General features: G+C 42.2%; 1 protein-coding gene across 1 annotated transcript; it reads right to left on the minus strand.

Annotated features, from left to right (window-relative positions):
- Window positions 1–1551: 1551 nt before the first annotated feature.
- On the minus strand, window positions 1552–6098 carry LOC103697020 (putative disease resistance protein RGA4). Its single transcript, XM_026801100.2, has 2 exons — window positions 2199–6098; window positions 1552–1926 (listed from the first exon to the last, which is right to left on the minus strand). Exon 1 carries the CDS (start codon window positions 5970–5972, stop codon window positions 2220–2222), a length of 3753 nt encoding a protein of 1250 aa, XP_026656901.2. The 5' UTR covers window positions 5973–6098; the 3' UTR covers window positions 1552–1926; window positions 2199–2219.
- Window positions 6099–14550: the final 8452 nt, after the last annotated feature.

Raw genomic sequence — 14550 nt, forward strand, 5'->3', positions numbered from 1 at the left:
TGGTGAAGGATCTTGATCCAAGGCCATCGGGTGGCGTGTCAGCTTTCACCCTACCTCTTACCAAATATTGTTACATTTGATCACTTCGATCTATGTTGAACTATCGGTGCCCTAGTCCGAGCATGATTCGATGAATTTCACTTTGTTTGGACCAATCAGGGTGTTGGAAACTCTCGTTTACTCAGCTCTATAAGGGTGTTGGAATTAGGGTTTCTATTTTATTGAAATGATCCTGATAAATTCTGATAAATATATCGACACTCTTCCAGTGGGGGTTATTCGCTAGCATATCGACACCCTGCCAGTGGAGGTTATACGCTGACATATCCACACATTGTCAGTAAAAATTATATGTTGGCATATCGATCTCAGTGGGGGTTGTATGTTGGCGTTTTGATGAACTCATATTCTAGCTTAGCCACAGGGTATATATGTGGTCGTAGCTCATGGTTGTCAAGATAAACATGATGATTTGAAAGATAATTGATTTATGAAACAAGATTCGAAATTTGAACAGACTAGATGGCATATCGATTTGGCTTTGAATCGATATATTTTGTATGCTTAATTTTAGTATATTATTATTATTTTATTATTTGATTTATTTAGCTAAAGTGTTCATTATTTACTGGGATGTTTAACTCATTATACGATTTCTTACCATTTTTACAGATCCGAAAAATTAGCTCGACTCGGAGATTTATTATAGGAGAGCAATTAGAGACAAAATTTTGACATCTTTATTTAGACTAGATTTTGTTTTAGAGTTGATAGAAGATTTTAAAATAATATTAGTTTTGTAAGACTTTTAATTTTGTTATTTAATCAGAATTTAAATATTATTATTTAAATTATTTCCGTTGCCTAATTTTGATATTATGCCTTGCATGCTCATGAAGAGAGTTCCCTATGAGTGTGTGGTGGTTGTCACGACCCTTGACTCGCGTTCTTGGGTCAGGAGCATGACAATTTGAATTACATGCAACAGAGGTGTGGGCATAAAAACAACTCCTAAACAAAACATAACAAATAATAGTATCTCCTAGGCAGCTATGAAGCTACATTTTCTGAAATATATAACAGACAGAAAAAGGAGATAGAGGAATTGTCATGCAATCCACACTCTAGATTTTACCTCTAGGATCCTGTATCCAGTATCTGTGCCCAAGATCATAAACAGAGGTGCCAACAACAAGGAATTCAGCTTCTTTTTCTCTTGAAGCTTACCAATTCACTGCCCAGAAAAAACGGCAAAGAGTGGCAAGGAAACATCAATGCCTTCATGACGGCCCACATCCAAGAAAATACTCTTTTAACTCCATTTTTTTTCCACCTTCCAAATTAACCAGAGAAGTGCTAAAGCTTGTGAGAAAACATCACTGGCAATATTTTCTCGTAAAAGCAAACAAGAAAAACATGTTAGTGACAGCAGTATATTCTCAATCAAATAGCTGTTGTATGATACTACTTAAAAATGGTTAGAGCAACCAAAGTGGATGTTCAAATAATTAATGAACATCACTATCTTTCACTTGTTTTTGGTACATAAAGCAGAAGTACTGTCCAAAGTCTTCAAATACAATATTTATATATGGAAGGAGATGAAATAAAATAAGGTTCAGAGAAAACAATCAACATAACATTAAATGCCAAATGACATCTTCTGAAAGGGAATTAAGCTTCTCTCTTCCTAGTGTCCCTTTAAATGCTTAACAACAACAAAAGCAAATCTATCAAGAGATTCATACAAAGCCACTTGATCATTGAATGTCTCGAAATCTTTGAAAAGTTTATCCAATGCATATGTTGTTTCTTCCGTTACTGGATTTTAGAATAGCAAGAAGTTCAATGCTGAAATCATCGACAAGAAAGCTGCTTGTACCATGAACGCTCTTAATTTATCCTGAAGCTAAATTTGCTGCTCATCTGACATAGCAAGAGAAAAATAAAATGAGAAAAACTGAATGCAAAATTCTAATGTGTATCCCTCCAGCTCCCACTTGACCGCTTATCCCTGAAAAATACTTGTGAGGATCATAAATTGGTTCCTAATAGTTTATGTGAACAGTGTAGTGTGACTACCATCTCCGGAAGATGCCATTGATTACCTTTAGCAACTGCTTTAGCGAGCATGGACAAACTGATCTAAAACTAATTTTTATTTCATTTGAGAAAGAGGGAAAGAGATGGGATTGTACCTCGAAAGGACTTGGATGACATTAAATTGTAGATGGTCTTCTAAAGTAAGAAAAGGAAGGAAGGCACGTGCTGAAGTTGCTCCTCCTCTCAGATAATATTTCGATATAGGGAATGCGCGAGACCAGGCACCAATATGGTCCTCCTATCTTACACTGCCTCTCTAGGTTGGGGCACCCTTTAATGGCCAGATACTGAAGTCCAAGGAGTCGTCGTTGTAGACCTTCTGGGAGTGATGACAGCCGAGGGCAATGGCTAATAGACAGATTCTGAAGGGCAGTGAGTTCTTGCATACCTTCTGGCAGAGATGACAATTTGCTGCAACTGATGATGTCCAGAGATTTGAGTTCTGTTAGGTGCCCTAGATCTACTTGCAGAAAAGTCAGGCTTGGGCAATCTGAAATGTGGACACTCTGAAGAGCAGTGGCATGTCGCAAGCCTTGCGTTAAGGAATTTATTTTCGGGCAACAGGATACACCTAGTGATCTGAGGGAAGTAGGCAACTTGGGCAATTCCAGCAGACCATCACATTCTACAATTTCCAGCTCTTCTAGGTTTGGTAGGAGCTCTCCATCCCCTGATGATGACGAGGATAATGGCAAAGGTGACGGGCCAACCAACTTGTTGCAACGATGGAGACGTAACTTCTTTAGTGAGTTCAAGCCACGGAACTCTGCCTCTGGCCAATAGACCAGATCATCACAACAAACCATCCACAAAGATGAGAGAGAAGTAAGGTTCTTCCAAAACGCCAAAGGTGATGATGACTGTTGTGATGGTGAGAAAAACCAATTGCAGTGTCTAATCACCAAATAATGCAGGGATGAGCTCAGCCCTCTAGTTTCCTCCTCCAGCAATGGTGCCAGATCCTCCGATGCAGTAATAGCTAAATTTTCAAGAGATCTGAAATACTTGAAAGACATTTTCTTCTGATCAGCAAGAGGAGGCGACTCTGTACCATTGCTCGTTTTATAGACACCAATGCTAAGGGAAGAGAGTGTCGTCAGACTACAGATCAAGCCCAACTGCTTATTAGTTCCTTTCATTTTTAATCTTTTGAGAGATGGTAGCTCTGGCATGGTCATCAAATTTGGGCAATCAATGATCTCAAGCTCAGCAAGGTAAGGGAAAACCAACATGACCTCTGCAGTTTCTTCAAACTCTGACCACTTCTCCAAGCTCTGCATCGTATGCAACACCAGCCTCTTCAGTAAGGGAAATGCTTGCACTGTGCCATTACTTGCATTGCCATAGATGGTGCTGCTGCAGATGTGCTTGACGCTATCCATCTTAATCACATAGAGAAATTTAAGAAAAGGTAGCTGCCACAAAGGTGGGAGATGTTGGCATCGTGTGCAAACTCCTAGATGGATTTCAACTACATTTTGCAGCAATAAAGAATCCATCATCCACGTTGGAAAGTTGACACCCCCGTAGCGCCATACTGTCAGCAGCTTTAAGCCACCATGAGGTCTAAGGGCTTCCAACACCTCTTCAGCTTTTTCTGCTGGCACAACATCTTCGAAACGACGATAGCCAAATTCTTCATGGCAGGAACGGGGTTCCCACTCAATCATATCCCAGCATAATATTAATGAGCAAAGGTTATATTTGGAACGAATATTAGCTTCTTTAGCATCTGCTGCATCCCTCACATTCCTCAAGTTATAAAGCTCTAGAAGGCCACCGAGATTTAAGCTATTCAACTCACCTATACGCCTTCCAGCATCATTGCCTACAATGTATTTGGTCAATGTTCGTAGGCTGCTCAATTGCCCGATACCTGCTGGCAGCTGTTTCAAACGACGACATCTGTCAATGTAGAGATGCCGTAGGCTACTCATATTTCTTATGTCTTCGGGCAGCTTACGTATTTCCCAGCAGTTAGAGAGTTTCAGAGTTTGTAGATTGAAAAGTGTGCTGGTGGCATCTGGTAATGCTTCAATAGAAGTATAAGAGAGGTCGAGGTATCTCAGATGTTTCAAATATGCAATTGCAAGAGGCAGTCGTGTGATAGTAGTTTTATGTAGATCCAATGCTCTCAAGGACTTCGACTTTGATGAATCTGCAGTCACTATTATACTAGTAATGAATTCTTTTAATAACGAGGATAGGAGAGTGCGAATTTTTGGACAATTATTCAAGTTCCTATGAATGTTCAATGGAAAAGTCCCGGATGCAGACAAGTGACGGGTTTTGTTAGATATATCTTCCCACCTGGCAGGGTCCAGTATGCTAAGGCATTCATTCCCCGTTATGGATCGTGCCAGCTCGTGCATGAGGTCATGCATCTTGCAAGTTGTTTTGTAATAAAGTTCACGCCTGAATACGCGATCATCGTACTCCCGAAATTCCTTGATATCCTGAAAGAAAGATCTCCAAGCCAACTCAGTAAAAATCTCATGCCCTTTGTCCTCCAACTCCTTTCTTCCATCGGATGGAATGAATCCGTTGGCCATCCATAGTTGAATCAACAGATCCTTTTCCATCTCATAATCCTTCGGAAATATGGCACAAAAGGCAAAGCATTGTTTTAAATGGGAAGGCAAATGACTGTAGCTCAACCTTAGTGCTGGCAAGATCCCATCTTCACCGACCTGCAGATCCCAAATCTCGCTATCCCTCGCGGACAACCATTCCCTTTCCTGGCTCTTGGAATGCATTAATCCCCCCAGTGTCTTCACTGCCAGAGGCAACCCACCACATTTCTTGACAATCTCCTTGCCGATGCTTACGAGATTTTGAGGCTCTTCTGCTCCCCCTTCAAATGCTCTCTTCCTAAACAATGCCCAAGAATCCTCCTCAGTCAAATACGGTAGGGGATAAGTGCCGAGGGTACCCATTATCGACGATGCCCGCTCACTTCGTGTAGTCACAACAATCCTACTCCCTTCTCCACCAGTTGCTAGTAAAGTTTTTAGCTCATCCCACTTTGCCTGATCCTCGTTCCAAATGTCATCTAATACAAGTAAGTACCTCTTCCCACTTACAACTTCTCGAAGGCGGCGTTGTAACAACTCCATGGTTGATAGCTCGCACTCAACCCCTGTGGCTGAAGCTATTATTCCTTTAGCAAGTTTTGCAACATCGAACTCATCCGACACACAGACCCATATTCGTGGCTGGAAATGTTTCTGCACCCTCTCATCATTGTAAATCAATTGGGCCAGTGTGGTCTTGCCCAAACCCCCCATCCCAACTATGGGAAGGACTGCAACATTCTGGTTGTTCTCATGATCCAGTAGCAACTTCACTATTTTTTCTATATCTTCCTCCCTGCCAATGACCTCTGACCCATCAACATAGGAGTGGGATTGTGGCCTGTCACTCGTTTGTGGTTGCGTTTTGACCGTGAAGCCAAATTTATTTCCCTCGTCTACTAGATTCTCTATTTCTTCAACAATAGCATTCAACTTTCGCCCCAGCTTAAACCGAAACCAAAGTGGATTATGAAAAGAAAAGAAGCTGCGCACCTTTTTTGTCATATCAATCTGAATCTCTGCCTTCCGCCGCATTGCTTCCACATTGAACTCATCCAGAATGTCGTCTGCTTCGTAGGCTGCATCCTTCAGATCTGCCAACCAGCTCTTCACAGCCGCATCCTTGACTTGTCGCTCCTCTGCATCTCCAAGTTTGGACTGGATTGCCAACAGCTTTCTTTCCAGCTTTTTTAGCTTCTCATGGATGCCCCACGTCACTCCAAACTGTTGGAGAACATGGTCGGTTGCCTTCTTAATCACCACCGATAGGAATGCTGAGAGAAGCACGTCAGGCATTACTCCAGGGTGCAAAGAGTCTCTCCGATTGATTTGGGAAGAAGAGTTGACGAATGGCAAAGAACGTGACCCAGTGGAAATGCTCTCCCTCTTTCCGCTTATCTATAGGTGCTCTGGAAGCTTTTCTTTTTTGTTCTTTTCCCTTCCCCTACTTGATGCGAACAGAAGAGTCAATCAATAGAACCTGTTAATCAAGTGTTCTCCATGTAATACTACAGTGTGACAACTACCCATTATTTCAGTTATTTTACCAAATTGCTGCCACGTCAAGGAACATTCAGGGCCACACATTACGTGATGTTTAGCTGAGAGATTTGATGGGAACAGAAATAGATGGCTCCTATTTTTATTATTTGGTTGAAGAAAATTTTATTTTTATTTCTGTTTTAAGAAGAAATAAAAAAATATCTTAATTTTTCAAAATATAATTTTAGTTTTTTTGATATTCAATTTAATATTTTTTATTTTGATTTTAATGATGAACTAAACATATCCAAAAATATATTTATTTTAATTTTTATTTTAATTTATTTTGATATTAATTCTATTTTTTTTTTGATTGCGAACCAAATGTAATCTTGGTATTACCATGATTGCTCTTCTTCCCGTCGCCAACTAGGAAGAATAACTTCTCAACAGAAAAAAAAAGAAAATTCCAAGAAAGAATATTGCTTCTTGATGGTGTCTTTTCCTCCCGTTAAGTCTTCAGCCTTGTGGTACTGGGCGGGAATTCTAACCTCATAGTCCCAAGTTCGAGTTGCTACGGCGACGATTAAAATGTGGCTTCGGCCACTGTTTGGACATGAGGTATAGGACCGCTCTTGGACTGCTAGTAGTCAGGGTGGTGCCAGGTATGACGTATTCACACGTGGGACTCGAGCCAAAGCCCAGAGGGTTAGCTGAGCTAGGCTCACGGATGGAGAAGTTATGAGTAAAACCGGTCGGGGTGCCCAACACACGGCCATTTCTGCCCGCATCGGCGGGGGCTGTTACGTGGGGATGGGCTTGTCCCTTTCTTTTCCTATCCTTTTTTTTTCAAAAAAAAAAAGAAAAAAAAAAGTCTTCACATTCGTTTGTATAAAAAAAAAAAAAAAAAGCTTGGTGTTTCTGGTGACTCTTGCCGCCGTGTTGTTTAAGTGAAGTGATAAGACGTGGCACTACCACCAGTCAAAGTCTGAAAACGGCCAAAAGGACTCCAGGAGTGGCAGCGGGCCGCCGTTGGTGTACTTATCATCCAACAAGACGAAAGATGCTTCATCCAAAAAATTAAAAAAAAACGGAAGACGCATGTCCTTACGGAATTTCTGGGAAACTTCCCTAGAAAGACGCATGTTCCTTTTTTATTTTTATTTTTATTTTTTTACAAATACATTTAATAAAATCAAAGGAGAATACTTTGGAGTGCCATGAGCAACTCCCCATTACCAGCCCACAGGATACTACCGAAGTGATTGGCTGCATAAGCAGCCACCCAATCCGCAACCCTATTAGCTTCACGGAAAACATGCTTAGCCTAAAAGGCCCTTCCGTTCTCTACTATTGCCCAGATATCTTGGAGCAAAAGGTGGATACAACCATTACCGGTTTGGCCCCCTCGGATCCAACTGATGACAGTGGTCGAGTCCCCCTTCAGGATGATAGAGCTGGCCCGTAAAACACATAGGGCGTGATGAAGGCCCGCCCAAGCGGCCTGCAGCTCCACACCCAGAACCGATATGTCGAAGAGTTGGCTGCCCCTGCAGCCACGACCCTTGCAGATGGGTCCCGAATAACAAAATCTGCACCGCCCCTCGTACCTCCATCCAAGACAGACCCGTCGAAATTGATCTTGAGGAAACTCGGGGGTGGGGGCTCCTAGGTGAAAAACACTGTACGGGATGCTGCCGAAGAAAAATGGGAACCCCATATCTCTCGAGCTGTCAAGGTTCCTTCAACAAGTATGATAAGATTGAGCTCCGCCGCCTGCACATGGGTACTTTCCACCACAAGTCTCGACGACATACTGCAATCGCCAAAGGTTCGAGTGTTCCTAGCCAACCAAATTTGGTAGGACATGCAAACCACTCGAGCCGTCTCCTGGTGAAGCAGTGGGGACTCCGAGCATCGGCGTGTGGCCTGTAAGCATAGGTCCCTCCGGCCCCGAACCTCATTCGGGATCCTTGCCAGTCGCTAAGTCGCCCTAGCCCATACGCACTGAAATAAGGCATGGCCCACCATCGCATCCACACCACAATCCCCACACACCGAGGAAATTCTCAGTCCTCGTCCACTAAGTATTGTTTGCGTCAGAAGACGGTCCCAGACCACCTTCCAGAGGAGCAGTGCTACCGTCGGGTGGAGTCCCAAGCGCCAGATCCAGGCGCAATCTGGCCCAGGCTCGTGCTTCCGCCGAAGAATGGGGGAAAAATCGTCCACCTTAATACTGGACTTGGTAGAGGTGCTCCAAACCCGCACGTCTGGACCTGCACACCCTGGTACCGGGAGGGATCGGACCCTCTCCGTCAGATGCCCCCCGAAAAGCTGAGCCAACCTAGTCTCGTCCCATGCAGCCCCTCCGAGGACAAGGAGATCGCAGACATGCAGGCCCTCCGCAGCCTCAACGCTAACCATAGTCGGCTAATGCTGCAAGGGGAGAGCATCAACCCACGAGTCCCCAGCCACATCAATACTGCGCCCATAGCCTATCAGCCATCTTGTGTGTACCAAAGCAGTAGGTAAATACCTCGCAATCTCTTGCCAAAGGAAGGAACATCTTTGCCCTCCTCGAGCTAGTGCTTCAGGGCCCACCTGAAGGGAAAATATCCCGAGTTGTCCGATAAAATCGAACGCCAGGCATGAAAATCAGTTTTAATTATTTTATTTTATTTTATTTATAACAATTATAAATATTAAATTTAACTTTTATGTAAAATTACCTCAAGCCCGCAGCGGAAGTTGGTCGAGGTAATCTGGATCTGGATCTGGATCTAGATCCCTGAAAGTAGCTCTGCTAGGCCTGGATTTGCAAGCCCTCTACTTTGCACGCACATCAAGCTTCGCAAAAAGGTTGGATGATGTATTTACCCGTGCAAAACAATCTTTTGCAAAAGGACCCTTGGAAGAAAGGAAATCTAGAAAAAGGACCTTCCTATTTCTTTCTTTCTTCTCTTTCTTTCTTTCTTCGGTTTCTTTCCTTCCTTTTCTTCACAATACGCCTGAGCCGAACTGATGCCCGTCTCTTGATCTTGATCACAGAGGGAATGGAAGGAAGGAGAGGACACCGGCCCTAGGCCGAACTCCAAACCACCAGAGGGAATGGAAGGGAGGAGAAAGGACTCCCTCTCTCTCTTCTTCTTCTTCACAGAAGCAAATCTCCCCTTCTGTCTGACGATTTTCTTCTCAAAAAAATTCTCATCCTCTCATCTTCAAGATGATACGGTGGCCTCAAATAGGCCAACGCTAAGAGAAGTTAAGAGGCGTAAATGGTCTAGCGTTATTGAATTCATTCATTATCAAATATGAATGAATTTGATAACGATTATTTCAAAAACAATCGTGGAATAAAACAGCGATTAATGTCAATTATTGCCAGATTTTAAAAATCAAACTGAACTGGAATGTTGGCGGTTCAAAACTGCACATTCCGGTCCAGTCGGCCGTCTGGCCGAAGGCCGGTTGGCCGTGCAATCGCCAGTCCAAAGGGTCACGGACGCGTGAAACAGAGCTTCACTGTTTCATGCGTCCCAGCCTCCCAGGTGAGAGTCGCGGCTCATAAAAAAGAAAACTAATGGTCCATGAGGGAAAGCGGTCCACGGGTCCATGAGTACCATTCACGGTCTGTAGCCACTAGCCACTCTAAATGGGAAAAGTCAGCTTGTGATACAAATAGGTTAGCCCATTTGATCATAAGTTAGCTTATTTGGTTCTAAACCAAATTTGCAGTCCATTTGAATGAATTTTTGATCCGAAAAAATTCCACATGAGTCTGACTCATGGGAGATTCAATTGGGTCTAGTTTCGGCTCGATCCAAGTCCGACATAGATCAGAACAAATACGAAATTAAATCCCAATTAAATTGTGATCTTGCCCAATTACACTAATTTAGACCCAATCAAATCCAATCTCAACAATTGAGTCCTGATCAAGTTCAATTTCATTAATTGAAACTTGATTGACCTGAAATACAGACTTAATTAGTTGTTCATCCATGAAATTTAGCATGTACCTCATGTTCAGTGCTAGCTGAACATAGACAGAACCAAATTCCAAATGACCCACAATTTAATTCTTAATTAAATTGAGTCAAGACCTTCCTACTTAACTTGACTAATGTGCGTGACTCCGATAGGTTCGAACACTAAGCCGGTAGTACATGGACTACTCCATGCACTAATCGAGGTGACCATCTAGCAATGATACCCGACGTCCGGATAGGTCGAATATGCAAAGCAACATTCAAGAACCTAGGCATATGGTTATTGCATAATTCATCCCTATGACCATCGATGCTCAAGATGACTTCAGAGTGGACTGTCGAACTCTGGGTCCGGTCATCCATAGTGTATTTCAAATAATCAAATCAAGTGACCTATCACTTGGTTTACCCTGGCCAAGGTTTTACTAAATTGAAATACAGTGAGACATCAACTCCTAAAATCTGGAGCGGTCAATCCCATCTTGACTCATACACAGACTTCGCGAGTACTTGACTGCACCTAGCATCCTTCCAATCCCTGAATTAGAAATTCAGGTCATCCAGTGCCTAAGTACAGTGAGTTGCTTGCAAGTCACCGTGACAGTCTCAGGTCTAAGGGGTACTTATGCCCATACGCTTTGCGAGCTAACTTCCGACAATGGAGTGCTACGCAGGTGAGTCACTGTTCAGTGATGATGTACTCCTACATCTCACCTGTATGCCATACAGTGTCTCCACACTCCTTGGTTTAAGAGGACAACCAACTAAATGACACACAACGACCTATACTTGACTTAGCTATTGTCCAATTGACACCTCATCATTTGGTCGCGAACTGGTTTAAGGACTAAATGATAAAACCTCTTTTATCTACTAAATTAGTCCTAAGGACTTCATCACAATACACAAGAGTTCAATTTGAAGATGTAACACTTGTGATGAATAGAAAATTGCCAGAATAAATTTTTATTCATTTTAATAAAATATATACATAATCCAATTTCTTACAACTAAAAAATTGGCTTTGGGACACAATTTCCAACAACTCCCACTTGGACTAAAGCCAATTTATACAGTATCTTATACCCATCTTCGATTTATGATAATCGAACTCCTTTACAGAAAGGGCTTTAGTGAATGGGTCAGCTAGGTTCTTCTTTCCATCGATCTTTTGAAGATTGACGTCACTCATTCCACGATCTCTCGTACAAGGTGGTAGCGACACAGAATGTGCTTGGTTCTATGGTGGGACTTTGGCTGCTTTGCTTGTGCAATGGCTCCAGTATTGTCACAATATAAAAGAACTGGACCGTTGATTGAGGGAGTAACACCAAGTTGATTTACAAACTTCTTGATCCAAACAGCTTCCTTTGCCGCATCTGATGCAGCAACATACTCTGCTTCGCATACGGAATCGGCTACTGAATGCTGCTTGGAACTTTTCCAGCAGACTGCTCCTCCATTCAGGGTAAACACAAATTCTGACATACTCTTACTGTCATTATGGTCTGACTGAAAACTAGAGTCTGTAAATCCCACAAGTTTTAAGTCAGATTCTCCATAGATTAACCATTGGTCCTTAGTATTTCTTAAATATTTAAGGATGGTTTTCACCACCTTCCAATGGTTCTCACCCGGATCAGACTGATATCTACTCGCTACTGCTAGTGAGTAAGCAACATCCGGTCTTGTACATGTCATGGCGTACATGATAGAACCTACTGCAGAAGCATATGGGATTCTACTCATACGCTCTCTCTCTTTGGAAGTTGTCGGACAATCTTTCTTAGAGAGAGAAATTTCTTGGCCTATCGGAAGACAGCCCTTCTTGGAATTCTCCATGTTGAACCACTTCAACATAGTGTCGATGTACGTGGATTGGGACAATCCAAGCAACCTCTTAGATCTATCTCTATAGATTTTCATCCCTATGATGTAGGATGCTTCTCCCAGATCCTTCATGAAGAACTGTGATGACAGCCAGAGTTTCACATTTTGTAATGCAGGAATGTCATTCCCAATTAAGAGAATGTCATCCACATACAACACAAGAAATGTGATCACTGAACCGTTAACCCACTTGTAGACACAAGGTTCTTCTTCGTTCTTAACGAAGCCATATGTTTTGATAGTTTTATCGAAACGTATGTTCCAACTTCGAGAAGCTTGCTTAAGTCCATAAATGGACTTTTGTAGCTTGCATACTTTGGACTCGTCTATGGATGTGAAACCCTCAGGTTGTATCATATACACCTCTTCTTCCAGCTCTCCATTTAGAAAAGCTGTTTTCACATCCATTTGCCAGATTTCATAATCCATATATGCTGCTATAGCAAGCATGATCCGAATAGATTTTAGCATTGCCACGGGAGAAAAAGTCTCGTCATAGTCGATACCATAACGTTGACGATACCCCTTGGCAACCAGACGGACTTTATAGGTCTCCACCTTTCCGTCTGCGCCTCTCTTTCTTTTGAAGATCCATTTGCACCCTATGGGTTTAATCCCTTCGAGTGGATCAACTAGTGTCCATACACTATTGATTTCTATGGATTCCATTTCGGATCTCATGGCGTTAAGCCATAACTCAGAGTCGGACCTCTGCATAGCATCCATATAGGTGATCGGATCCTCATTGTTCTCATCGAGCTCAATGGGATCTGCGTCTTGGACCAAGAAACCGTAGTATCTGTCCACTTGATGCGGTACTCTACCTGATCGCCTTAATGGTGCTTCTACATTAGGCTCCGGGTTTGATCTAATTGAATCCGGTTCTGTGGGTTCAATAGATTGTGTTAAATCTTCTACCCGCTGAACTTCACTAAGTTCAACCTTAGAGGCAACAATTCCTTCACTAAGAAATTTCCTTTCCAAAAAGGTTGCCTTAAGTCCTACGAACACCTTTTGTTCATTAGGAAGGTAGAAGTAATAACCCCTAGTTTCCTTGGGGTACCCTACAAAATAACACTTATCGGACCTAGGACCAAGTTTGTCAGTTTGAGAACGTTTAACATAAGCCGGACATCCCCAAACCCTAAGGTATGAAAGTGTCGACTTACGCCCAGTCCATATCTCATATGGAGTCTTCTCAACAGACTTACTTGGAACCTTATTTAGTATTATACACGTAGACTCTAAAGCATAACCCCAAAAAGATACAGGCAGACTAGTAAACCCCATCATGGATCGAACCATGTCTAACAGAGTTCAATTCCTCCTTTCGGATACACCATTGTGCTGAGGTGTTCCTGGAGGGGTCCATTGTGAGTGAATCCCATTCTCTTTTAGATAAGTCAAGAAATCACCGGAAAGGTCTCGGTCTGACCGAAGGATCTTAATACTCTTTCCAGTCTGTTTTTCTACTTCATTATGAAATTGTTTGAACATTTCAAATGATTTCGACTTATGCTTCATCAGATAGACATACCCATACCTGGATAGGTCATCTGTGAAGGTTATGAAGTAGGCATAACCACCTTTGGCACTTACGTTCATAGGTCCACATATATCAGTATGTATGAGGCCAAGAACATCGCTGGCTCGTTCACCCTTTCCAGAAAAAGGTGACTTGGTCATCTTATCCAGAAGACAGGATTCACAAGTTGGCAATGATTCACAATCATTGATTTCTAAAATGCCCTGTTGGGCTAACCTGTTTATCCTGTTTTTATTTATGTGACCTAACCGGCAATGCCACAAATAGGCTTCATTGACATTATCTAACTTAGGGCATTTATTAGAAGTGTACATTACATTCACAGGCAGTGATAGAGTATAAATGCCATATTTCAATTGTCCACAAAAAATTTTAATACAATTCAAAATGATATCACAAAAATTTTCTTTTATTGATAAACAATAACCATTTTTGGCCAAAAGGCCTACAGAGATGACTTTCATTAAAAATATTGGACAATAATGACAATCATCTAATATGACTACTCTAGATTCAAAAACAAGCCGAATGACTCCTAAAGCTAGGACTGCAACTGATCTTCCATCTCCAACGTTCAGGAATCTCTCGTCATTCTTGAATCTTCTACTAACTTGAAGTCCCTGCAATGAATTGCAAATATTAATTGGACTTCCGGTATCCAATACCCAAGTGGTAGAATCATAAATTGAAAAATTACAAGGTGTTATCATATAATTACCTTGTGCAGCAACTGTTTGCTGCTTTTTCTTCTTAGGCCTGTTTGGATCAAGGGACGCTATATAAGCCGGACAGTTCCGCTTCCAATGACCCATCTTCTTACAGAAGAAGCACTCTGCCTTGCTCTTATCGGCTTTATGCTTCTTAGTCTGGCTGGGCTTAGAGACCCCAGCACGAGCTTTCTGCACCTTCTTTTTCTTTCCTTTCTTAAAGGAAGAAAGTCTTGCAGAAGTCCCACCTACCACATTCA

This window comes from Phoenix dactylifera, chromosome 13, assembly GCF_009389715.1.
Source record: "Phoenix dactylifera cultivar Barhee BC4 chromosome 13, palm_55x_up_171113_PBpolish2nd_filt_p, whole genome shotgun sequence".
In the NCBI taxonomy this organism is placed as follows: Eukaryota; Viridiplantae; Streptophyta; class Magnoliopsida; order Arecales; family Arecaceae; genus Phoenix; species Phoenix dactylifera.

Coding starts and splice junctions, on each gene's coding strand:
- LOC103697020 (XM_026801100.2), bottom strand. CDS start 5,972: ATGCCTGACGTGCTTCTCTCAGCATTCCTATCGGTGGTGATTAAGAAG.